Here is a 24844-nt window from a genome sequence, read left to right on the forward strand (position 1 = left end):
TGAAAGGAATATTTTTGCATCTTTATGACCTTTTCCAGAAAAGTACATGTTCATGTTAGTACAGTGATTAATTTATAGAATTAATGTGAAAATTGTAACTATCTGGACTTTTAGAGCTCAAAGTTTACCTTCGGGAATTTTCAGGAGAGGAAAGGGAAAGAGACCAAAAGCTTTGCAGATTTTGTTAATTCTAGTAAACATAAAACATTAAGTGAAACCTTTATGTAGAAACTCGGGCATAGGGCATGCACAAAGGGCCCTCTAGTGGCCAAACTGAAAAGTTCTGCCTATTTAACATGGTTGATCCATTGGGCTATTAGCTGAAAAATGCTTTGTGGATTAAAAGCAGTCTACATTAAAAACAACAAAACAAAACAAAACAAACCTGAAATTAAATACCCGCCATTTTTCATTCTTAAAATGTGCAGCCTAGATGAGTGAGGTCTCTGGTCAACTCACATGTTAAGAGAAGTACTCTCCCTGTGAAAACGATTCCTTGTTGTCTGGTGTTAGTCCAAGTAGAGCCACTAAAATTTTGTTTTCCTTCTAGAGCCAGATGAAATGGATGGGTAGAGATAACAGGAGAGCGAGAACATTTCTATATCTTTCACTTTTCCAAGATGGCTCAGTTACCCAACGTAGGAACTGAAGTGCCCCAAACCTGCAGTGCCTACCTACGTCACTGCAGTTACTATAATACACATCTTAAGTGTTGATATTTCTCCACAAACTACTGATCATAAACAATACCTGTTAAGAGAGCATTTATAAAGCAAATTACTTTAGTGGAATGCAGATTTCCATATGAAGATTTCACAGCATTCCACTCTTAGGCCCCGGAGAAAGGAAAGGGATGTTTTCCTAACCATTCCCGCCCTTTCTGCCACTCCCTCTCCGCAGAGCTCTCCGCGCCATCCCAACCCCGGCAGTTGTTGATGGGGGGGGGGGTGCATCAAAGTGATGTAATTCGTGACTTTAAGATGGTTACCATGGCGACTATCAGGCATATTACGCTATCGGTAGGGTAAGAGGTTCTTTAATCTAGCTTTCAATGAGGATTTTCGGGGAGCTTAGCCCACAGCCCAGAGAGTGTAGACAGGCGGAAAGACGTCACTCTTGCCCCCTCCCGCAGCACAGACTCTGCTTAAACTAAACCCAATAGAGAGGTCATTTCGCCGGTGGGAACCGGACCTTGACTGCCTCCAGGGCTGCCACAGCGAAGGACGTCCTCCCTCCCCATAAGCTGAGAGCTCATTGGTGGGTGGTGTCGTCACTCAGAGTGACGTAACGGGTTAGGAAAGAGGTGGAGCCATAGAGACTTGGCCTGGGGCCCTTCTAGCTGGGGAGCTGGGGGAGGGGGGGGTTGGGAAGGAACTGGAGGGCTGAGGCAGCCGTTCCGGGGAGCCAGCCCGAGGAGGTAGGGGTGGGCGGGCCAAGTCCTCCGGCTGTTATTTATTTGGTGGATCTCGCCTGCCTTTTTTTCCTCCGGAGCCCGCTCTCTCCGCATCCTGCTCTTCCCATCAGCGCCCAGGTTTCCCGACAGCTTCTAGTTCCCCACCGCACTCGCTTCAGCCCTTGACCTCGTGCCCCTGCCCGCCCCCCAACTTTGGAGTTCAACCTCCATTTCCCCTTCTTCTGTGCTTCGCTTCCTCCTTTCTTTTCCCGTACCCTGCGCCCGGCTTCTCCTTGTCTTCCTTCCATAAACCTGGATCGCCAACAAGGTTGTCGTCCGCGTGCCTGCACCATCCCCGCACCCAAACACAAAGAACCGCCCCCCCAACCCCCAGACCCGGGTACTGCAAACACAGTCCACCAACACACTGCGCGTAGAAAAGCCGCCGGCTGCGGAAGCCGACCGCGCGTTTTGCCCCTGTGTCGTCAAGGGCGAGAAGCAAAGGTAACCCGGGGAGCCTGGGGCCCACGCGTGTGGGTGTGGGCGGCGCGAAGGCGCAGGCGGGGCTCCCGCAGTCCCCGCCTAGGAAGTGGTTCCCCGCAGCTTTGGGGGGGGGGGGGTGCCCAGGGGCCAGAGAGCAGGTTAACCGCCCGATCGGGTGTGGCATGCCTCCGGCTGGAGAGCGCCCGCCCTTAGCCTGGATTTAGATGTTACGAAGTATTCTTTGAACTCCTGTTCAAAATGTCAGCTCTGTGGTTGAGGTTTCCGTCCAGGAGAGCACCCTGGTCTACGCCTTTTCCAGCTGCAGGAAAGCAGAGTTGACGCCGAGATATTACCAAAACACGTTGCTGCCCTTGGTTGAAAAGGGCCACAGGAGACGCTAAAAGAGATACTACCAAAACACCTTGCTGCCCTTGGCTGGAAAGGACCACAGGATGGAGAAAGGTTTTGATAAAGCTTGTTTAAAGGTAGCTCAGTTTGATCTCTTTGGAGAATCACCAGTACAGGAAACCGATTTACCTCCGCTTGAATTATTAGTAGGTACCATGTGTATCTTAACTGCTACATAAATGTGGTTAGTTAGTACTTTTTTTTTTTTTTAGTAGGCTCTGTACCCAACGTGGGGCTTGAACTCATGACCCTGAGATCAAAGAATCCAATGCTCTAGTGACTGAGCCAGCTAGGTGCCCCTACTTTCAATCTTAAAAGTTTGGGGCAACTTGGCCAAGTATGGGAAAAAGCTAACTGAAACAAATCCAGGGTATTTTATTCTACCTGTATTTTTAGGCTACAAAAAAGTTTGTATTGCTTAGCTTCTTAAATACCTGGCAACCATTCAAGTAGGTTACTAGGTGTTACTGACCAGAAATAAAGTCTTTGAAGACCATATAACCATCATGAGCACCATGATGTTAGAGATCATTTCTACTTGTTGGGATCTCAAAGTACCATTCTCAAATCCAAGCTGAGAAAACATTCATGATCGTTGGAAATGACCTTGAGAGAGGTTTAACACCTTGAATGGAATATGGAAATTTTCTGCCTTTGCAATAGTAAACACTGAAATCCTGGTATCTTTATAATTGGTGTGTTTTTAAAATACTAAATTATTTACTTAATCCTTCTGTCTAGGTTCCTATGTTGACTAGTTGAGACAAATATAAGTATGGCCTTCTACAGTTATAAAACAGTCTTAGCTATTGCCCGAACAAGGTAAGCTGTGGAATCCCCTCTTCCCCTGCAACATTATATAAACTTTCTTCTAGAAAAAGATATATGTAAAAGGATAGGCTTGTTCCACAACAAATGAAAGCTTTGTTGGCTTTAACTATACTGGTTTTTAGGAAGCTGACATTTTATTTTATTTAAACTTACCCCAGATTTTCTATATGCCTTAGAACTCAGGCTGAGTAATTTTTAGATGTATGGCACAGGGAAGAGAGAAGATGTAATGGTTTCAAGGTGACACCTCTGTAACTAATGAATGTTACATGGGGCCCTCAGACAGAAAAATGAGTAAAATGGCTGGCAAACAAGCCAGTCCTAGGACATATACCTGCCCTCGTAGGGTCTGTTATCACTTACTTATTCCAAAGAATATTCACTGAGCACTTACTATGGGCCAGATACATTGTACATTTTCCCTTTTGGCCCTTCAAAAAGTGCTTTATCTTGGTGTGCTTCAAAAACAGTCTGAAAGAATGGAAAAGCCCTTTCTTTGCCAGAAGAAATGTCTTTGCCAGGGACTTTCTTTGCCTAGATGGGTCTTATTTTTATTTTCAAACACTCTCATGTGCTAATTTAACTGAAGATTTTGAGCTGTTGCAAAACTAGAAGGTAGAGATCCCTGGCTGGGGTGCCCAATTCTAATTCTTATTCCTAACATTCTTGAAGAATTGTAGGTGAAGGGCATTTGGGCCGTAAATGCCTCTCATTTGAGGGAGTCCATGGGCACCACACAGACAAATCAGTACTATGTGTTTGGTTAATTCCCACAGAGACCATGAAGTGTTTTGTGCAATATTCCTACTGTCAGCAGAGTAACCAAAGACACAAGCGTTCCACCCGTTTTATGATAGTAAAGACAACACTTTCAAACACAACCGCTGGTGAAAAAATGTTTGCTGTTAGATTTTTAAATTAATAGTTACAGACGTTCGTGCTCACGTCAGCAGAGCATATACTAAAGTTGGAACAATACAGAGAAGATTAGCATGACCCATGTGCAGGAATAGTTGTAGAGTTTCTAACTTGTAACATAGCAGTTATTTTTAGGAATTAACATTAATATTTCTCATAGAGTCTATCATTCAACCATAAAGCACACTGTTCTTCAACTGGGGTAAAAAGTTATATTTCATTTGTTTATGAATTTCATCTGCTTTTAAAACATTATAAATATTAAAAGATTTATTTCTTTTGTTTTTAAATTTGTAATAGTATGTGCTCAACTAAAAGGATGTTGCTCTTTATTCCAGATTCCCTAGCTATTTTGTCCATCCTACCAGCTCTTCTTATTCCCCATCATTTGCATTTCTTCACTTGCCAGATTGCCATTTAAATAAAACATACATGAAGAACTGTGTAAGCAAGAAGTACTCCTATCCTAATCAGTCAGGCAATAAAATACTTCACTTACGAACTAGAATAATACAAAAGTTACACACATCAACTTGCTGGTTACAAGAGGTCCCTGGTAAACCTCAGCTGGAGCAAACCCCGAAAAAGCCCCAGGTGACAAGCCCTCAGCCCACAAAAGGACATGGCATGAAGATTAAGGAAGAAAAGAAATCTTATAGACAAAGATTTATGGATGAACTTAAATATTATTACAATGGATTCTACTTGCTATGGATTGACACCAAAGTTGCTGCCAGAATGGTTTGGAGACTGTTGCATGGGCAGGTGCTGACCAGACGAGAGAGACGAAGGGTAGGCAAGGATCATATTTGAGAAAGAAAATGTAAAGTGAAAATGAACTATTTGGCAACCAAGTTTTAAACTCACCTGAAAATTCATCCTAAAAATCCCAAAGTAGGAATAGTAACTGATGGTGAGAACCAGAGTTTCTTATTTGTCGGAAACAGACTTACTGTGCAACTTTAGGCAAGATTCTTGAGATTTGTGCATACTTGCCTATAAAATGATTATAATTGTGTTTTCTAATCTCCCCAAGGAATTGAGAAGCTTCAAATTTGATCTGTGGACCCGCAATAGAAACTACTGTTAATATATTAAGTATATGCATTTGAAAAATCAGTCTTTAACAGACACGATGCTATTAAAGTACAGACCCCTGACATAGATGAAAGCTAACAATAGATGATGTCAGCAATATGTTTTGCTTGTCATAGATTTCCTTGAAGGTATCCCATAGATGTTACTTCAGAGCGATGGTAAAGAGGAAAACCCTACCTTTCCATTTTATACAAAGCTGCAGAAAATCTGTCTAGGGTTTTTAACACTTTAAGAACCAAGGCAGGCTTTTTTGGTTTCATATTTTTGTTTGGGGCATGTCCTAAAATAATGAATACTGCCTATGCATTTAATTCTTTAGCTCTTGAGGACTTGTGTTGATTTCTTCCGCCTGGTTCCATTTATGGTGTTCATAATTGTACCCTTCATGGAATTCTTATTACCAGCATTTCTGAAATTCTTCCCAGAGATGTTGCCATCAACTTTTGAAAGTGAATCCAAAAAGGTATGTAGGATTTTTTAACTTAAAAAAAAATTAATGGACTCTGTTCATTAGTTTTTAAATTTATAGAAAAATTGAGCAGAAAGTATAGAGGGTCCCCAGATACTCCCCCCATTTTCCCTATTATTAATGTCTTGCATTTGTGTGATCTATTTGTTGCAATTAAAGAACCAATATCGAGATATTATTAATTAAATCTCATACTTTACATTAGACTCCATTCTTTGTGTTGTACTGTTCTATGGGTTTTGAAAAATGCATAATGTCATGGTATCTACCATCACCCCATCATACAGAATAGTTTCACTGCCCTAAAAATGCCCTGTGCATCATCTGTTGTTCCTCCTACCTCCCCCAAACAATGGCAACCACTGTCTCCACAGACCTGCCTTTTCCAGAATGTCATATAGTTGGGATCATAGTGTGTAGTCCTTTCATGGATCATTTCTTTCTATCACTGCATAATAGTTCATTGTATGGATGTGCCACAGGTTGTTTATTCACCTGTTGAAGGGTATTGTAGTTGACTCCAGTTTTTGGCAATCATGAATAAAGCCGCTATAAAGATCTGTGTGCAGGTTTTTTTTTTTTATGATCATAAGCTTTCAACTCATTTGGATTCCTAAATACATAGGAAAGCAATTACTGGATCATATGGTAAGACTATGTTTAGTTTGGTAAAAAAATAACTGTCTTCCTAAGTCTCTGTACCATTTTTCATTCCCACCAGCAATGAGAGTTCCTAAAGCTCTGTATCTTCATCAGCATTCAGTATTGTCAGTGCTTTGAATATCAGCCATTCTTATAGGTGTGAAGTGATATCTCATTGTTATTTTAGTTTGCAATTCTCTGATGATGTATGATATTGAGCATCTTTTCATATGTTTATTCGCCACCTGTATATCTTCTTTGGGGATGTATCTGTTTTTTTGCCCACTTTTTAATGGAGTTGTTCATTTTCTAATTGTTAGAAGTTTTTAGTGTATTTGGATACAAGTCCTTTAGCAGATACGTGTCTTGCAAATATTTTCTCCCAGCCTGTGGCTTGTCCATTCTCTTAACTGTCTTTCACAGAGCTAATGTTTTTTTATTTTAATCAAATACAAGTTTTCAGTTGTTTTTGTTTTTGGATTGTACTTTTGGTGTTGTATCTAACAACTCACTGCCAAATTCAAAGTCACCTAGATTTTCTCCTACATTTTCTTTTTTCTTAATTTTAAGTAGGCTCCACACCCAACGTGTGGTTTGAACTCAACGACCCTGAGATCAAGAGTCCCATGCTCTACTGACTGAGCTAGCCAGGCACCCCTCCTACATTTTCTTCTAGAAGTTTTATAGTTCTGTGTTTTAAATTTAAGTCTGTGATCCATTTTGAGTGAATTTTGGTGAGAGGTGGAACATCAGGGTTAATATTCATTTTTTTTTCCTTTTTTGCATGTGGATATCCAAGTTTCCCTAGCATCATTTGTTGAAAAAACAATCCCCATTTCCATTGAATTTTAACTTGTTTTTAACCATTAAAAAATAAAGAAAACAAAAATCAACTGTTATTGCAGTGACTAGTTGAACAGTAGGCATGATTTAGCCAGACAGACCCTTTCATGCTTGAGAGTAGTCCTGGAGAAGAGGGTCCTCACTGGATGGTCACTGTGAGGGTGACGGGCTGGGAAAACTAAGGTGGTCCCTTTGTTCTTTCCATTCTGTGCCACTCCACTGGACAGAGGTCTGAAGGCACGAACACGTGATGGGAGGACAAACAGGACAACTCTTAAATCGGATTGGGAAATGTTTCCTAGAAGAGGTAACTATGCAGCCAAGACTAGAAGAGTGGTAGAAGTTTGCCACAGCATTTGAAAGGCTTTCTGGATAGAAAGAATAGCATTTAAAATGGCTTACTTGTGTGAAAGAGTATCACATAATCTGAGACACTGAGCGCTTCTTTGTGGTTGGAGCAGGGAATACAAGGGGATCAATGATGGGAGATGAGACAAAAGTGATGTGTTGGGGTCAGGTTGGAAAGTGTCTACCACTCTAAGGAATTTAGACTTTGCTTTTGACCAGGGTGAATAATGGAATGTAAATTTAAGCAGAGGGTGGGTAATACGGTTAGATCTAGATTTTAGAAAAAAATGGTATTGCTGGCTAAAAGAATTGACGAGGGCAGAGCCAAAGGAGGGAAATTGGCTGGCATGCTCTTACAGCAGCGCAGGAGAGAAAGGATTAAATTATGAAAGCGGCATTAGGAATAAAAATTTGAAGATACATTAGAGACACATGTAAAGGGTAGAATCAAATTGCAATATCTGACTGGCAGTGGTTTAGTTTACTTACATGTAAGGTAATCAGGACCTAGAGTTAATACCATGGGATTCCAAGGAGTGTGTTCGTGAATGCAGGAAGATGGGGGGAATAAAGAACGTGATTTATCTAAAGATTCCTCTTTCCTCAACGCTGCTCATTCCCCAGATATAGTACATACACACCATGGCCACAGTTTCAGAAAATACGTTCTCTCTCTTTCTTTCCCATGGACTAAAACAAATGAGAAAATGAGAGAGAGATAGGTGTGGTGGAGGGGAGGAGGTTGTGGGAGGCAGAGTGGGAGGAAGCAGGACTTTGTATTTACATCAGATCAGAGCACCCATGCGTTTCTCTTTTGTAGTACTTATCTGCTATACTGTAATTTGTGGAATTACTGGATTATCATTAGTCACTAATGTTTGTCTTTCCCATTAGACCAGAAGTTCCATGAGGGCAGGAATTCTTATCTGTTTTCGCTCATTTTATCCCCAGCACCTAGTACAAGGTAGATCCTCAATAAATAAATGAATAGATGGATGGATATGGATGTAGGGAATGGATGACTAAGTGGGTTCTAATGATGGTATTGCCATTGCCGTTGTGTGATTTTTTTTTTTGGTTGAGTCTTTTAAGATTTTTCTGAAAATTCATGATTGCTGTGATTGACTGATCATTAGAATCCCTTGGGCAACTTAAAAAAATGGAGAGAGAAGCCTATTCCTCTCCATCCCCCTGAGTCCTGACCATGGTTATTATTTTTTTAAAGATTTATCTATTTGAGAGAGAGACAGAGAGAGCGAGCAAGCACATGAGCCAGAGGGGCAGAGGGAGAGGGAGAGAGAATCCCAGGCGGACTCTGCACAGAGCATGGAGCCTGATGCAGGGCTCAGTCTCACGACCCTGAGATCACGACCTGAGCCGAAACCAAGAGTCGGATGCTTAACTGACTGTGCCACCCAGGCGCCCCTGACTGGTTATTTTGAAAATGCTACCGCACGGCATTTCTGATAATGAATGAGGATTTAGAAGTACGCGTTCACATCGTGTCTTAAGAGTATACATTTAGCCAGCACCTGGCTGGCTCAGTCGGTAGAGCATGCAACTCCTGATCTCAGGACTGTGAGCTGAAGCCCCACCTTGGGAGTAGAGATTGCTTAAAAAAAAAAAAAAAAAAAAAAAAAAAAAAGTACATTTAATTCTCTTTTGTGTAGTGCTTTGTTCAGATCTGTTATAACACTTAGGTCGGTATATTATAATTAATTGTATCTGTTTTGTACTGAAGCTATATGCTACTCTAGCATAGAGTTAATGTCCTAGTTTTCTTTGTTTGTGGCCCACACAAAATCTGGGACCACTCTGGGACCAGGGGCTGGCTCAACTAGCAGCCTAGATGGTTTATACCAGCTTAAGAGATAGTATCTCATTCTAAATAATGACAAAGCCTTCCACTGAGGGGATATTTTAGATCTATCAAATAATTATGGTCATTGTATTAGTAAGAAATAAAAGGTAAAATTAAGGAGTCAAGTTGCAAATAGAGGCTACTTTTTATTTGTTCTGGTTTTCACAAAACCCATTTAACTAGGTCTGAAAATAATATTAACATGCAAAATAGGGATGAACAATAACAAAGTGACAATTCTTTTCCTCTCGTCTTTATCTATGAGGCTGTAATCATGAAGGATTGATTAACTTTCTCCTCTTCTGTTATTAAGGAGGAAAAACAGAAAAAGAAAATGGCTGCAAAGTTGGAACTAGCAAAATTTCTTCAAGAAACGATTACAGAAATGGCAAGGAGGAACAGGGCCAAGCTGGGAGATGCCTCCGTACAGTTCTCATCCTATGTCAAACAGGTGTCAGTCTCTTGTGTAACACCAAACAACTTCTAGGCTGGTGGTTATATGAAAAATTCAGGTCATCATGGATCTTCCAAATTGTTCACAGTCTCTGACTGCAAATATCTGAGTTATACACATACAATACTGCAAACATTTATAGTAGTGTGTGGAAAAACCTACCTTAAAGCAGTCATGTACTGAAGACGTTGATAACTTTTTGGAAAGAACTGTAGATTTAGAGCCAAACTTTTGAACTACTCCTGATTTTTCAGTTGACTTAGGCTGACTTGAACAGACTTCTTGATGCCTCTTGGTACCACAGGGCCTATTTCCAGACATAAGATAGAGTCTGTTAATATGCTTTGATATGTCTTTCAAATAGTCTACAGGGAAAGTTGAACTAAGAAATACATTTTATAATTTTTAAAAAAGATCTATTTATTTATTTTAGAGAGGGAGAGAGTGTAAGTGTGTGGGGGGAGGGGCAGAGGGAGAGGGAGAGAGAGTCTCAAGCAGACTCCCCTCTGAGCTCAGAGCCCAAAGTGGGGCTCCATCCCACGACCCATGAGATCATGACCTGAGCCAAATGCTCCACCGACTGAGCCACCCCCGGAGCCCTATGAAATACATTTTAATTAGCATCTTTGTCCCACTGCCTAGGTCCAGACAGGCCACAAGCCCAGCACAAAGGAGATAGTTCGCTTTTCCAAGCTATTTGAAGATCAGCTAACCCTGGAGCACCTAGATCGACCTCAGCTGGTTGCCCTCTGCAAGCTTCTAGAGTTGCAGTCCTTTGGAACCAACAATTTGCTCCGCTTTCAACTTCTGATGAAACTAAAGTCTATAAAAGGAGATGATGAAGTAAGAGCTGAACTGTAGCCATGGGGAATTAGCAAGGCTTGGGAGATCCCTTAGGGTGGCTTTGTGATAAAGTGCAGTATCTTCTCCTAGATCTGCTCGTAGATGGGTTCTGGCAAACCATTGAGTGGTTTAAACAATCATTACCATGACAATCTGAACCCAGATTACTCATTTTAGGAGTTGTTTGTCGTACTCTGACGCATTTTCTGGAGAGTGCCCTCATAAGCAGTTAGCGATTTAGTAATCTACATCAGTTAGGACCCACTAGGAAGGAACAGCCGCCAGGAGGTTCCTAAGTCTTCCATTGCTAAGGACAGTGCTCTACTCTCACACCTCAGCTCCCCTTCCTCAGAGCTGGTGCCAAAGTAAATATTCTGCTGGGTGAGTTGGCCTGATAAGGAGGGGTGGCAAGGCGTAATGCAGGGAGGGAGAGCCGAGCCTAAACATCTGATGGAGGAAAGGCATCATAACTACTAATTAGACTCCTTAAAAAATGGAAAGAATGTTTCTTGAGTCAGAATCAGCTGCTTTAGAGCATTCTGCCTGAGGGAGCAGGATTCCCGGAACGGAGAAAGCATGATCCCTGTGGTCTCATTAGATTTCAGCTGTTGCTTTCAGAATTTTGGAATAAACAAAACTGGTCCCAGAAGTACCCTAGTTTTGGGTCACACCAAGCAGAAACCGTGTTATGTATCGAGCGAATTTGGTGGACCCGAGTTAGGGCCATTCCCAGATGGAGGTAGGGGGTTGGTAGGGGAAGAGCGATCCTGGGACATCCAGCTAATGGTACACTGGAAGCTTCTCAAGTGGGATATTTTCTAGTGAATCCTGAAGCTGCCATGAAGGGGAAAGGCACATCAAGAGGGAAGAGGATCACTCTGGTGACAAAGTGTTGGGGAGGAGTTACATGACTACTTCTGATATTATTAATACCGGTTGGCAGGATTCCCCTCATTTTCAGCTGCTGCCCCTTTAGTCAGCGAGAGGACAATCCGATGTGAAAGCATCAGATTTGGTGTTGCCCCTGATTTGTTGGAATGTAGGATTCAGTAAAATTGGAACCAGGAGATCCAATGACATTCCTTACGTTGCTTTCAGGTAATTGCCAGAGAAGGGGTGAGTGCTTTGAGCGTGTCAGAACTGCAAGCTGCCTGCAGGGCCCGGGGGATGAGATCCCTGGGTCTCACTGAGGAACAACTGAGACAGCAGCTCACAGAGGCAAGTTGCAGCTTTCCTGGGCCCTTTTCACTAGAACTCTGTCCCCTGCAATTTGTAGACCTCACTGTGATTTCTACTTTTCAGGCGAGCCATCCCACCTAATTTGCCTTCTTTAATTGAGCAGTGGGATGCTGAAGAAGCTAGATTTATTTTTGATGGAGACAGGGTACTCTATTAGTTTTCTTTCTTTTTTAAGTTTAAATTTCACTTACTTGACATACACTGCAATATTGGTTTCTGGCGTAGAATTCAGTGATTCATCACTGACGTACCATACCCAGTGCTCGTCACAACAAGTGCCCCCCTCAGACCCATCCCCCATCTAGCCCATCCCGCCTCCCACCTCCCTCCAACAACCCTCAGTTTGTTCTCTATCCTTAAGAGTCCCTTATGGTTTGTTTCTCTCTCTCCTTTCTCCCCCTTCCTGTATGTTCATCTGTTTTCTTTGTTAAATTCCACATATGAGTGAGATCATAGGGTGTTTGTCTTTCTCTGACTTATTTCACTTAGTATAATACACTCCAGCTCCATCCATGTCACTGCATTCTTTCTGATGGCTGAGTAATATTCCATTTGTGTGTGTGTGTGTGTGTGTATACACACACACCACATCTTTATCCATTCATCAGTTGATGGACATCTGGGCTCTTTCCATAATTTGGTTATTATTGATAATGCTGCTATAAACATCAGGGTGCATGTACCCCTTCGAATCTATTGCTGCTTAAACAACTACAACAAACTTAGTGGTTTATTAGCTTACAAGTTCTGTCAGAAGTGCAGGCTGTGTTTTATCTGGAGGCTCTGGGGGAAGTCTCCATTTCCAGGCTGATTCAGTTTGTTGGCTGAGTTTAGTATCTTGCAGCTGTAGGACTGAGGTCCCATTTCCTCACTGGCTGTCAGCCCCAGGCTCCTCAGCCCTGCAGGCCCCCTGCATTCCTCACCTCTAGGCCCCGTCCATCTGCAAAGCCAGCAAAGGAGAGACCTTCTCACACACGAGGCCTCCCAAAGGCTTCACATCTCAGACTTCCCCTTTTTGACCTCTGGCTCCAGATTTAAAGGCTTCACGTGATTAGGTGAGACCTACTCAGATAACTTCCTGCTTTCAGATCTACTGACTCGCAACCCTAATTATTTCTGCAAAATCCCTCACAGCAGCACCTAGATTCGTGTCTGAATAACTGGGAGAAGGTGTGGGTACACTAGGGACCAGGAATCTTGGGACCACCTTAGAATTTTGCATACTCCAGGTATTTTAAGGGCCCCAGACAAAACCTCAAATCCAAGGCCTGTCCTGTATGAATCCATCTGGAGGTCTGAGCCTTGCCCTGAGGGCTCACCTGGGACTACTTTCCAATTAGTACCCCAAGCCAATGCAAAGTGTTAGCTTTGGCAACAGATGTTTAATATTTTCCCACTGACAACATATTTTAACTAAGAGCATCAAATCTTTTTTTTTTTTCAAGATTATTTTAGAGAGAGAACATGTGCACACATGAGTTGGGGGAGGGGCGGGGGAGAGAATCTTAAGCAGACTCCCCGCTGAGCACGGAGCTAGATGTGGGCCTCAAGGCGGGGCTCCCACCTTGATCCCACGACCCATGAGATCATGACCCGAGCCAAAACCAAGAGTCGGACGCTTGACCGACGGAGTCACAGGCACCCCAGAGCATCAGTGTTTTCAAACAAAGCAGTAACTCCTATTAAAATTCTCATTCTTGCAACTGTAAGAAATGCTATAAAGTATACACAAATTATTTTGGAATAGGAGCCACTGTTGTGACTTTGAAACCATGTCAGGTAGCTATTTCCTTTTAGCTGTTGGACCTGCTCTGCTGGAAGATGAACACATTGTAGAGAAGGGTTCTTAAAATCATTTACATCTTGAACATAGAGCATTAAGTGGGTTCATACTGTCCAATAGCTTTCTTGGAAGAGTGTATCATTTTTCCCACCAAGGAGTGAGGATACTAATCCAACAATATGATATTCGGCACTATGTATTATTCAGAAATTCCTGTTAGGATACAGGCAGGCATTTCATAGAAAGGAAACTCTAAGATGATAATCATATGAAACATCTTAACTTCATAATAAGATAAATTAAAACTATGAGATGTCACATTCACCTGTTACATTGGCAAAGATCAGTTTGATAACACACTGTGTTGTTGAGGGTTGGGGAGAGGGGCACTCATGCATTGCTGATAAAAACCTCCATGAAATCTTTCAAAATTTAAAATTTAAAAATGTATTCACTTTGACCTAGAAATTTCACTTGTGCAATATGACATATCTATAAGATTATCCATTGCAGGGGTGCCTGGGTGGCTCAGTTGTTAAGCATCTGCCTTCGGCTCAGGTCATGATCCCGGGTTCCCAGGATCAAGCCCCGCATCGGGCTCCCTGCTCCTCGGGAAGCCTGCTTCTCCCTCTCCCACTCCCCTTGCTTGTGTTCCCTCTCTCGCTGTGTCCCTCTCTGTCAAATAAATAAAATCTTTAAAAAAAAAAAAAAGATTATCCACTGCAGCACCATTTATAATAGCAAAAGATTGGAAACAGCCTAAAGTTCATAAATAGGAGAATAATCAAATTATGGCCTTTCCGTGCAACAATGGAATCGTTTACAGATGGTTAAAAAGGAGGCAGCTCTACAGCTATGGGTATGAATCAATGTCCAAGACATTTCAGTGAAGAAAAGCAAAGGACAGAACAGTGTGTATATATCGCCCTTTATGTGAAGATAAAAAACATACAAACGTGTGTTCGTATGTGCACAGGATATCTCTGAGGATTGTATAAGGAACTGGTAACAGTGGTTGCTTCTAGGGAGGGAAACAGGGTAGTTAAAGGATAGGAGTAGAAGGCAGGCTTATTGTAACTGATTATATTTTATTTACTTCTTGAATTTTGTCTTTTGTCAGGTATTATCCATCTATCTATCTATCATCTATCTATCATCTATGTATATATCTATGTATTTATTTTTTTAAAAGTTTGGCCAGTTTGATACTTGAAAATTACACTCATTCTCATTTTAATGTTTATTTCTTTGGTTATGAGTGAGTCTTAGTCTTTCCCCTTATCTGCTCTGTGTCTAAGAGAAGATACTTAGCTCCTTTGATCCACAGTCGGTTTGAGAGGTGACCGGAACTCTCCCTCTCCAACTCAGAGGATCCCACTTTTGTGAGGGGGGATGCAGACTACAGCCACTGGTGCCGAAGCCAGGAGACGAGTGTTCTCATCCTTGTCCTGCTGCTGGTTCCCAGCATGTGCCTGGGGAAGCTGTGAAACCAGGGAATCAGTCGGTGACGGTGGGTCATGTCCAGTTCTAACATGCTGGGGTTCTGTCCTGTTTTATTCTCCTTCCATTCTCCAGTGGCAGGACCTCCACCTGAAGGAGAACGTCCCTCCTTCTCTGTTGCTTCTGTCACGAACCTTCTACCTGATAGATGTGAAGCCAAAGCCCATTGAAATACCACTAAGCGGGGAGGTGAGTGCCCAGGGTCTAGATTTCCTTAACTGGGGCCTCTCCACAAATGTCTTATTTCCTCTTGCAGTTAAGGTAGACATTTCTTTTGGAATATCTTTTGGCATTTGGTCCAGTGTGCTTTAAAATCTTTAAAAAATTCCATACAGGGTGCCTGGGTGGCTCAGTTGGTTAAGCGACTGCCTTCGGCTCAGGTCATGATCCTGGGGTCCTGGGATCGAGTCCCACATCAGGCTCCCTGCTCAGCAGGGAGTCTGCTTCTCCCTCTGACCCTCTTCCCTCTCATGCTCTCTATCTCTCATTCTCTCTCTCTCAAATAAATAAATAAAATCTTTAAAAAAAAATTCCATACAAAAATTAAAATTGCTAAAACTAACTCTAGCTATAGGGCTCTTACTGTCTGTTCCAGCTTGATTTAGGAATCCAGTTTATTCTTTCTCCTTAACTATTTAGCCTTCATTAGCAGACTCTTGCTCTTCTGAAACTGAGTGGTTCCTCTTCTTTCGTGTCTATTTCATTTGTCCAGATTCCTATTAATTTTGAAGCGGTGAAAGGCCAATCTAGAATATAAACTTTTTGTCTTTCTTCCACTCCTTTCCTTAATCATTTTTTGTTGCCTTTAATTCAGCAGCCTTTTTTTTCCCCTCCTGGCATTTTACCAAAAAACCCAGGATTAGCCCAATCACTAGAGCATCTTGCTCTGGTCAGAAGGGGCCTCTCACTTCTCTACTTTGTGGCTTCATGTCTAAGTCAGAATCTGCATGAGTGAGAAAGGAGAGACCATTGTGGAAGATGCTGCACATGTGGTTTAGTAGATGAAACTAAGTTCTCTGAAGTGGGGACCCATCATTTTTAATTTAGTTATGCTAGTGATTCCTTGGATAAGCCAAGGGAAATGATATGAAGTCCAGCGTGACAAATGTACTCCAGGGAACACCCTTGTGCTTTGCCTTCCCACATTTCCAGAGACTAATCAGATTTGGGCTTTGGGAAGGATTCTAGGGAGAGTGGGAGGAATTTTGGAACCCAGACCATCTTCTAAAAGGCAGCCTACCTGGTTCTTACTCTATCTTTGGTCTTTAAGACAGACCAAATTTGTCATTCTTAGACTGCTTTCAGGAGCAAGGAAATCTTGGAGTAGCACAATATCTCAGAGCTAAATTTGTGTTCTCGGAATTATTCTAGAGGGGCATAAACACTTTAGCCAGATGTTGCTTTTTGGAATGTTTGAGAAAGACCTAGAAATTAAGGGGGAGTCTGCTTCTCCCTCTCCGTCTGCCTCTCCCCCTGCTCATGCTCTCTCTCTCTCTCTGTATCTCTCTGTCTCAGATGAATAAATAAAAAATCTTAAAAAAAGAAGACCTAGAAATTAAGGACAAAATGACAAGCTCCTAGGCATTTTATTGGTTGCTTTTTTTTTTAAACCATGTTTTAAAACTTCCTTTTTCCATATATACAAAATGAGAATAAGTAGCATGCTAGGTTCAGTAAAGAATTTACAGACATCAAGTTAAATATACTTTAATTTTGGATATATGTAGCTCTTTTCCCTCCCAAGTACACAAAGCAATTACTTAGTTCCAAAGAGCAGTGACATATTTACTTTTCAAATCTAATTATAATTCTTGAAGATAGGTTAGCTAGCTATTCTCAAAATACCATATCTTCCATTTTCCTCATGTTGCAGGAGCTTCTATTAAGCAGCACCTACCATTTTAATAAATCAGACAAACTTATTTATTATTAGATACCAAAAATGATAAAGATGTTAATTTTGAGTAGGTTATATCAGTGCTATTAGAAGCTGATGAGTAATTGAGAAAAGGCAACCTTCTTTTGTCAGACTGAAAACAGGACTAGAATTGGCAAATCAGGAGCTTATTAATGGCTGAGGACTTTTTTTAATTTATTTTTTAAGTAATCTCTACACCCAACACTGGACTCGAACTCACAACCCTGAGACCAAGAGTTGCATGCTCCACCGACTGAGCTAGCCAAGCGCCCAGACCGAGGAGTTTTAATACTAGAATCTCATTAGAGTGCAACTTTTGTATGTAGGGAGCTCAAAACTCCAAGATAAATAATACTAAGTTGTTCCTTCAGGGACATATTTCATACGTTCTCCTAAAGGGCATAGTTGGAAGAAGTTAGGGATTTAGTGAGTGGAAAGCAAGTTGTGCTAGAAAGCATTAACTACTGTAAAAATGCTTTTGAGTTTCAGGAATAGCAGAAAGCTGATGTTCTTATAAAATACTTCTCTTCCTAGTCTCCAAAACCAAATATTCCTGTGGAATCACATACTTCTGAATCTAAAGAGACGCTGGTGGATTTAGCACCTTCACTGAAGGGAACTAAGGTTAGATTTTTACTTTTCATTTGATTAATTAGGTTTAAAAATGAAAATAAGTTAATTTATCCATTTTTAACTCTCTTAGTGAAACTGAATTTCAATACAATGGTGTTATTTAATCAGGACTATTTATTGTACTATCAGATCTGTTTCTTAAAAAGGTCAACATTTGGCTCTATGTAATTAGGTTCCAGATTTAGCCTCTTGAACCCTGTGCCGGAAGATGTGGTTGTTTCACGCTCCTGGTGGTCATGGCAGTGTGACTATAGATCTAATACCCATTTTGTTTTAAATCAGTAACCCAACTCTCAGTTTTGCTGTTCAAGGATGAAGAATTTATACAGCTGCCACCCGTTCCCTCATCTCCCATAACACCATCAACGCCTATCCCATTACCTAAAGGACCCATCACTTCTGCTAAAGAAGCTGTAAGTATCTGAAAAAAGAACACATTTCATCTCTAGTTATTTTTAAGGGCAGTGAGAATCTAGAGTTGTTACTATTGCAAAACACCGCACGCTTCTTCCTGTCATCCAAACAGGAAGTTGTAGGCTGAACTTTTGTCGTTTTATAACCACTACGTTTTTTAAAACTCAATTATCCAAAAGCAGACCTCCCCCCCAAAAAAACCCCAACTTATCAACCAATGCAGGCGTGGATGAGGCCTAAACATGTGAAGTCTAGAAGCTAATTACAATATAGGCAGATTCTTATTTTCTTTTGTGCCAGATGGAAATAGTCCCCATATGTTGTGTATTTCACACAGGCTTCAAATGTCAGGAAATACTAGCAGGAAAGCAATTTAAATCTTAGGAGAAATGTATGTAAATAAGAAATTACTTATCTATCCGCTTTTCCCGTTTGGATGAAAGAATTTGGGGCAGGGGGGTCATGGGAGAGTTCGACCGGCTCTACTGGCCCCTGAGGGCCGAGGAAGAGAGCTGGCTAACACGCAGATGCCCAGGGGTGGACACCTAGGGTCCTGGCTGGCAGGTCGTCTTAATTTTTATTATCGAGGTGAGTTGCATACTTGGATTTGACTTTGTGGTCTGTCATTATTTGATCAAGAAAATAGAAAAGGGATTCCTGAGGGGCTTCCACATCTCACTGTGGGCAGTACCTAAAGTCCTTACGTCTTGTACCTAGACGCTCCAGGCCAGACCACAAAAGACAACACAGAACAGCAAGGCGAGTTCAAAAGGAGCATAAGGACCAGTGGAGGATGAAGCTCACTGTCGTCAGCTTCCTGCCCGCAGTGGTGGCATCCATACAGGACTGCCCAGCTCAGACGCTCTGTGTCTGGTTTAAGCAGAGGATCAGCCATGTCGTCCTTGGGGCAGGCCTTTGAGGCCTTGTAACCGTTCCAGATGATGTCAGCAGTGAGACCAAGTTCAGACCATTTAGAAATATAATTGCAAAGCCAACTTCCTCTGTACCATGATGTCATCCCACCAAACTGTGTGTAAAGCCCCCTCCCCATGTTATTTTTGAACAGCTTCGTATTCCTGTGTATGTCCTTTAAGGGAGGAATTTTTTTTTTTCTTTTCATAATGGAATCAGCCTGGCACCTTAGATTCCCCCGTAAGGACTGGGAAACTCCAAAACCGTTGTGAGACCACCTAACTTTTTCAGGGATCCATCAGTAGGAATAGTGCCCTGGAAGCAAAGCACCTTAATGGGATGGAATGGAGGTACGCCCCGGTAATGCCTTTCTGGACCTGAAGAAGCAGCTTTGGGGAGAAGAAAACGGGGAGCTTGGCAGACTGGTGATCAGCAAGGCCTGGCTGGTGCTTGGCTGTTGGGAGGCCCCCCCCACCTTGGGGCCTGCGGAGGCTGCAGGATCTGGGAGGCTGCCACTACTCCAGCACGCGGGGCTTTCATTAGCCACCATTTTGCCAGGAAACATAATTAAGGGTTTAGGACTTAACCATTTGTCTGTGCTGGGTGTATGTTTTCCTGATGTTTGTCTTTCACAAACACCATTTGTTAGTCATCAGGGTGGTTAAAGTCTGATAGAATCCCTTTTGTGACCAAGTAGAGTATTATGTTCAGATCCTTATGTTCGGTGTTTTCAGGATGGTCAGTCCTGAGAAAACTTAACATAATACATTGCCATGCAGCTGACCAACAGCCCTCTTCCCTTGGGCAGTGCTTAGAAAGAAGATATTTTGGCTTGTGGGTGATGAAATTGGGTCTTCTCTGCTCGCTGTGAAATTGAAAGCAGTTAGAGCGGAGTCATTTAAGCCAAGCACAACCCCAGTCTCCCTCTCTGGGGTCACCCAAGGGAGGACTGTCGTTGGCGCTTCCCAGCAAGGATCTGTACTTTACAATGTTTTTTAAGCCTCCTCTCCACCTTGAGGAAAAGCCCGACCCTGGCCTGCTAACGAACTCCAGTTCCTCGAGAATGATGAATCCCTACTACGCAGCATTCAGTGGATCTCGCCATTGGCCTAGCAAGGTGATTCACAATAAATCCTCCCATTTTTAAAACGATGGGTGTTTATTTTAATTAGCTCACATTTCAAGTGTTGAATGTGGGCAAGGGCTTAGCTACTTAACTTGTTCAATCCTGTTTTTGCTGAATGATTCATTAAGTACTACTGGGCTGTTCTACAGTTCTGGTTTTCCTTACAAGGCAGAGTGGGAATGGTTGGGGCAAGGGGCCCCTGGTCACTTCTGGCCCCAGCTGGCCCTCACCCACTTTTTTCTACATCTAGGCATCTAAGACACTGGACATACCCCTCTTCCCATTCTTAGGATAGTAGCTCAGAGAAGTCTAGGATGTCTCTTTGGTCTCATCACCTAGAGCTCTTGGCTGTTGGGCTCTATAGGTTTGTTACATCTAGGCCCGTGCTGAAACGGAGATAGTGGTGTTCTGGTAAACGATTACCAGCTCTGGTTGGGGGACAGGAAGTGTCCTGATTGGTAGCATTTGACTTCAAGCTGCCAACAGGTCACTGAAGAGTCAGGAAGAGGTGTGCACCATCAGCTCCAGCACACCACCAACCCCAGCCCTCCATGAGTAACAAGAGACGAGGCCATTGTTGGCAGCATGTTCATTAAATGTCACTTTTATGCTCCAACACAAACATCTGGGAGGCAGTGTCGTATACGTGGCCCTGAGTGCTCTTAGGTGCCAACCTGGAGAGAACTTGCCCCAGACTGAATCTTCCTGAACAGCTGGGTTCTTGCTGACCTTCCGTCTCCCTGGCTCTCCCCAGCTGAGTGGGGTGGGGGGCTACGCCAGCTTGCTACAGAGCTTTCTCCTTCCTTGCAGATGCCTAGGCCTTCGCTGTGCCAACTACTCATCTCCTCACTGGGTGTGGTTTTAGGCAGCTTCTAAAATCAGGCCTCAGTGGTGATGTCAGATTTGGCCTGCATCTCACACGTAAGAGTTTTGCTACAACACGGAGGTGTTGGTGGAGCTTGGCATTTATGGACCCCACACCTGTGCCACGTCTAAGTCTGTACTTCAGTCATTACAATACCAGTCACGTTGGTGACATCAAATAAATACGCTGTAACGCTAAAGCCCAGGCTAAAGATTTCCCAGTCACCGCCAGTTAGTTCACAGTAGGTAAGGTCAGACTAATGGAGCTCCGAAGCAGATTGGCGCATCATCCCCGCCCCCGCCGACGTTGACAGAGACCTTGGCCTGCTGGCGCCCCCCCGTGGCGGCTGACAGGCACAGCGGCTTCACTGTCATGGAGACAGATTTCTTGCTTCATCTGGGGTTCAATCTTTCTTACTTGAGGATCAATACAGTACATTAGTGGTGCCAAGGGACTGATGATCCCCAGTCTATGGCAATTAGAAATAAGGTGGAAAGGCAGTATTGATTAATGGTGTGATGATCCCAGGCCCTAATCTTTTAACCCTCCGAAACCAGACAGATTCAGTGCCTTGACAGCACGACGTCTTCATTAGATAAACTGGATTCCTTTCCTCAGGAGACCCAATCTGGTTATCTAAGTAAAATGGCCATTTCATTTTCCCTCAGGTCAATTTTACTATCTTTTATTTGACAGCCAGCTCAGTCTCTGGGGAAATTTGTGGGCGATCGGAGTAGTAACAGCAAGGACATCACGGTTATAGTAACAGTGCCTTGTAGTTCTCCAGCACCTTTCCCGAAGGCATGTTAAAAGCGCTTTATAGATCCTCCATCCACTCACACAACATAGCTTCAAGGGAGAGCTGAGGAGGAAGTGAGCATCAGTATTTTACAAGGAAAGACACCACTCTAAGGTCTCAAAGCAAATGATTTTAAGAGCAGAAATTCATTTCCTGGCTCTGTTCACCAAGTTATGCCTTCTTTAAACACAAACACAAACTGTAATATGTTGACAGACGCATATTTACAGAGAGACACAAGGATAAGAGAGAACTTTACAACAGCGGCCAACACTGCAGCTGCCCCCCCGAATAGCTAGCTCAGAAAGGAAACTTAAAGCAGCAATCCTGTTTGCCCTGCAGAAATGAAAGCGAATCCGACTTTCTTCTGTATTTCGCAGTAATCCCGCAAAGAGTAAGCTTTAGGGGCGGGGATGGAGTACTCGCAATTTCAGGGCTGAGGTTCTGAGGAGGGAATCCACGTGTTGAGTGCAGTGATCACCAGCAGGTGGCAGAGAAAGAAAATTTCCAAGCAGCCAAACACCAAACATTCAGAGAATTTTTCCCCTTTCCTGGGGGATGGGGTGGAGTTTGTCCTGGAAGAACTATAGGAAGCCAAGATCTGCGATAGTTCTAACACATGAAGTCTGGTCACAGACACAGGAAGGATGGTGGGATGGGGGGGTGGGAGAAGTATGAGCAGAGTAAGCTGGGAGACATGAAGCAAGGGGCCCGGACGTCAAACTGATCTTACGTGACAAGTTTTCCCTCACATAGAAGTACGGACAAAACCGCACCCACGTGAAGGAGGAGATGTGTATCTGGGTTTGAGTTTCTGCAGGCCCTGGGTCCCGTAATCCGTAGCTTTCCTTTTAAATCCCTCGAGCTCTACCCTTTGGCTATTCCCAGGTAGGCTCCCAGCCCCCCTTCTGACCCTCCCACCCCACCCAACCCCACCAGTTTCCTCTGAGGAAACAATCTGTGGTTGAGGGCTGCGGAGCCTTGGCTAGGGGGCCAGAGCCTCGGGCGCACTGAGGTTCCTGCCCACCGCACACAGTCGTCTCCTCCGAGCGGTAGGAGGTTTGTCCCGGAGGAGGTCCCGGGGCAGGACCTGAGGGGGAGCAGTTGCGAGGGAAGTGCAGGGAGCTGGGGCGCCCTCGGGGACAGACATAGCCCCAGGGCCCACGAGGCTCACTCCTTTCCAGCTGACATTCTCTCCCTTGTCCCCTGTCACACAGCCCATATAAAAATGAAGCAGCAGCAATTTTTATTGAGGGACCTAAACTGAAAATAGGTTTAGAACATAATTTAAAAAAATAAAACAGCAAAAGTAGCAAAAAATATATGACCTTTTTAAAAACATTTTCCTTTTTTTTTTCTTTTTTCTTTGTTTTTAATATATAGCAACTGATGCCTCCCAGCCACCAGGAGCATCTTACCCAGTGGGTAAATCTCTGGTAACGACCCTTTTAAAAAGACATGTAAATATATACTCAGATTTATACACTTTGTGTTTTCTTCATAGCTATGTACAAAGCCCCCAGTTTGGGGCTGAGCCCCAGGGTCACGACACTGCTCCCAGCCTTTGCCTCCCCATCCTCTGGTACCAGGTATTTGGTCAGCAAAGCAAATTAGTATCGGAATTAATAAGCCACTGGCACCATCTATCTGGGGTAGAGGCTGCCCTCGGCAGAGGCTGCCCTCAGCCGAGGCCCGGAGCACTTGACCTCCCCCCCCCCCACTATGGCTGCAGCCCTGAGGACAAGGCCCCCGCCCCCAGAGCACGGGCTTACGGGTCCCCGAAGCAGACAAAACCAACACAGGAAAGCTCGGGTCAGCTCTTGCCCGCACGCCTGCTCATCTCCCACTCCCCAGCCCTCCAGGCACTGCTCCGAGGTGGTGGGGAGGGGTCTTGGTCCAACAAGGGGGAGCGGACAAAGTGGCCATGAGCAAGTACCTGCCTCTCTGCTCCTCTCTCACACAAGCAGGTTGTGAGGAGAAAGAGGAAGAGAGGTGAACTCCGTGGGGTGAAGGCCTCAGGTAAGGCAGCTGGCTCCTGCCGGCACGAAAGGGGCAAAGGGGAAGGCAGCGAGTCTCGCAGGGAGGGGTGGGGGGTGAGGGATACAGTGGATGATGGAGTCTGGGCACGGGGGGCGGGGGTGCTAGTCAGCGTCGTTTGAGTCCGCCATTGGCAAGCTGGGCTGGGTGTCGGGGCAGACAGGGCTCCTCGGGCAACGGCTCATGAGAGAAGACAGAATCCTCCCCTGAGGAGCAGGTGGAGCTTCGGGTGTCAGGAAAGCTCGGAGAGTACTGGTCCAGGGGCACGGACAGGTCCAGGTACTCCTGTGCAAGGAGAGACAAAAGGTCCGGCACTCTCCGCCCCGCGGCAGTGCTCACTCACAGAGGTGCGCCTCGTGGACGGTGACTGAAGGTCTAGGCTAGGACAGCCTCACCTGGTTGGAGGTCAAGGCCACAATGCGGTCCAGGTCTTCCACCAGCTGCTTGAAGGTAGGTCTCTGAGAGGGTACTGCATGCCAGCAATCCCGCATCATCATGTATCTGGGAGAGGATTGTCGAGTCAGGGCAGGAAGGACCAGGCAGGGCTGCTTTATCAAGCTAAACCCCTTTCTCCTTCCGTTCTTCCCCCAGGACCTGGCCCAGGACCTCAGGTGTCTTCCCATGCTTACAGCTCATTGGTGCAGTTACTGGGCTTGTCCATCCGATGACCCTCCTTCAGCAGCTTGAAAAGCTCCTCCACAGGCACGCCAGGATATGGGGAGCCTCCCAGAGTGAAGATTTCCCACAGGAGCACCCCAAAAGACCAGCTGTGGAGGAACACAGAGCCACCGGGTCTTATGGGCACAGAGCCAGGCCAGCCTAGAGTCCTTTCCACCCCCCCCCCCGTGCGTCATCCTGACCCCCCCAGGGTATCATCCTGACCCCCCCCAGCGCGTCATCCCCAGCACGTCATCCTGACCGCCCCCAGGGTATCATCCTGACGCCCCCCAGCGCGTCATCCTGACCCCCCCAGTGCGTCATCCCCAGTACATCATCCTGACCCCCCCCAGTGCGTCATCCCCAGCGC

At 44.1% G+C, this 24844-nt stretch overlaps 2 protein-coding genes and 1 non-coding gene across 14 annotated transcripts in view; 2 read left to right on the forward strand and 1 right to left on the reverse strand.

Moving 5' to 3' along the window:
* The first annotated feature begins 1369 nt into the window (after window positions 1-1369).
* On the forward strand, window positions 1370-22023 carry LETM2 (leucine zipper and EF-hand containing transmembrane protein 2). Of its 6 annotated transcripts, none has more exons than XM_073902480.1 (12): window positions 1370-1897; window positions 3026-3106; window positions 4372-4825; window positions 5451-5594; window positions 9608-9745; window positions 10391-10591; window positions 11690-11809; window positions 15189-15302; window positions 17566-17655; window positions 17976-18077; window positions 19991-20107; window positions 20927-22023. In XM_073902480.1, exons 2-12 carry the CDS (start codon window positions 3060-3062, stop codon window positions 20990-20992), a joined length of 1593 nt encoding a protein of 530 aa, XP_073758581.1. In that variant the 5' UTR covers window positions 1370-1897; window positions 3026-3059; the 3' UTR covers window positions 20993-22023. The 6 variants fall into 6 exon arrangements, 5 of the variants coding, with proteins under 5 accessions (XP_073758581.1, XP_073758580.1, XP_073758578.1 ...); XM_073902479.1 differs by lacking the exon at window positions 1370-1897 and adding an exon at window positions 1919-2434; XM_073902477.1 differs by lacking the exon at window positions 1370-1897 and adding an exon at window positions 1919-2430.
* Window positions 4055-4164, forward strand: LOC112834874 (U6 spliceosomal RNA). The gene has a single exon (XR_003211052.1). It is a non-coding gene; the product is annotated as a U6 spliceosomal RNA (small nuclear RNA).
* A 986-nt stretch (window positions 22024-23009) lies between the features above and the next one.
* FGFR1 (fibroblast growth factor receptor 1) overlaps window positions 23010-24844 on the reverse strand; it is a 48365-nt gene continuing 46530 nt past the window's right edge. For all 7 annotated transcript variants that reach the window (XM_025886128.2, XM_073902476.1, XM_073902475.1 and 4 more), the window contains 3 exons: window positions 24447-24584; window positions 24213-24318; window positions 23010-24102 (listed from right to left, as the gene is read on the reverse strand). In XM_025886128.2, coding sequence (XP_025741913.1) covers window positions 23926-24102; window positions 24213-24318; window positions 24447-24584 — 421 coding nt within the window. In that variant the 3' untranslated portion in view covers window positions 23010-23925. The remainder of the gene's footprint in view (window positions 24103-24212; window positions 24319-24446; window positions 24585-24844) is intronic.

The sequence above is a fragment of the Callorhinus ursinus genome, unplaced genomic scaffold (genome assembly GCF_003265705.2).
Source record: "Callorhinus ursinus isolate GAN/ISIS: 27379988/994484 unplaced genomic scaffold, GSC_fseal_2.0 scaffold17, whole genome shotgun sequence".
Lineage (NCBI taxonomy): Eukaryota > Metazoa > Chordata > Mammalia > Carnivora > Otariidae > Callorhinus > Callorhinus ursinus.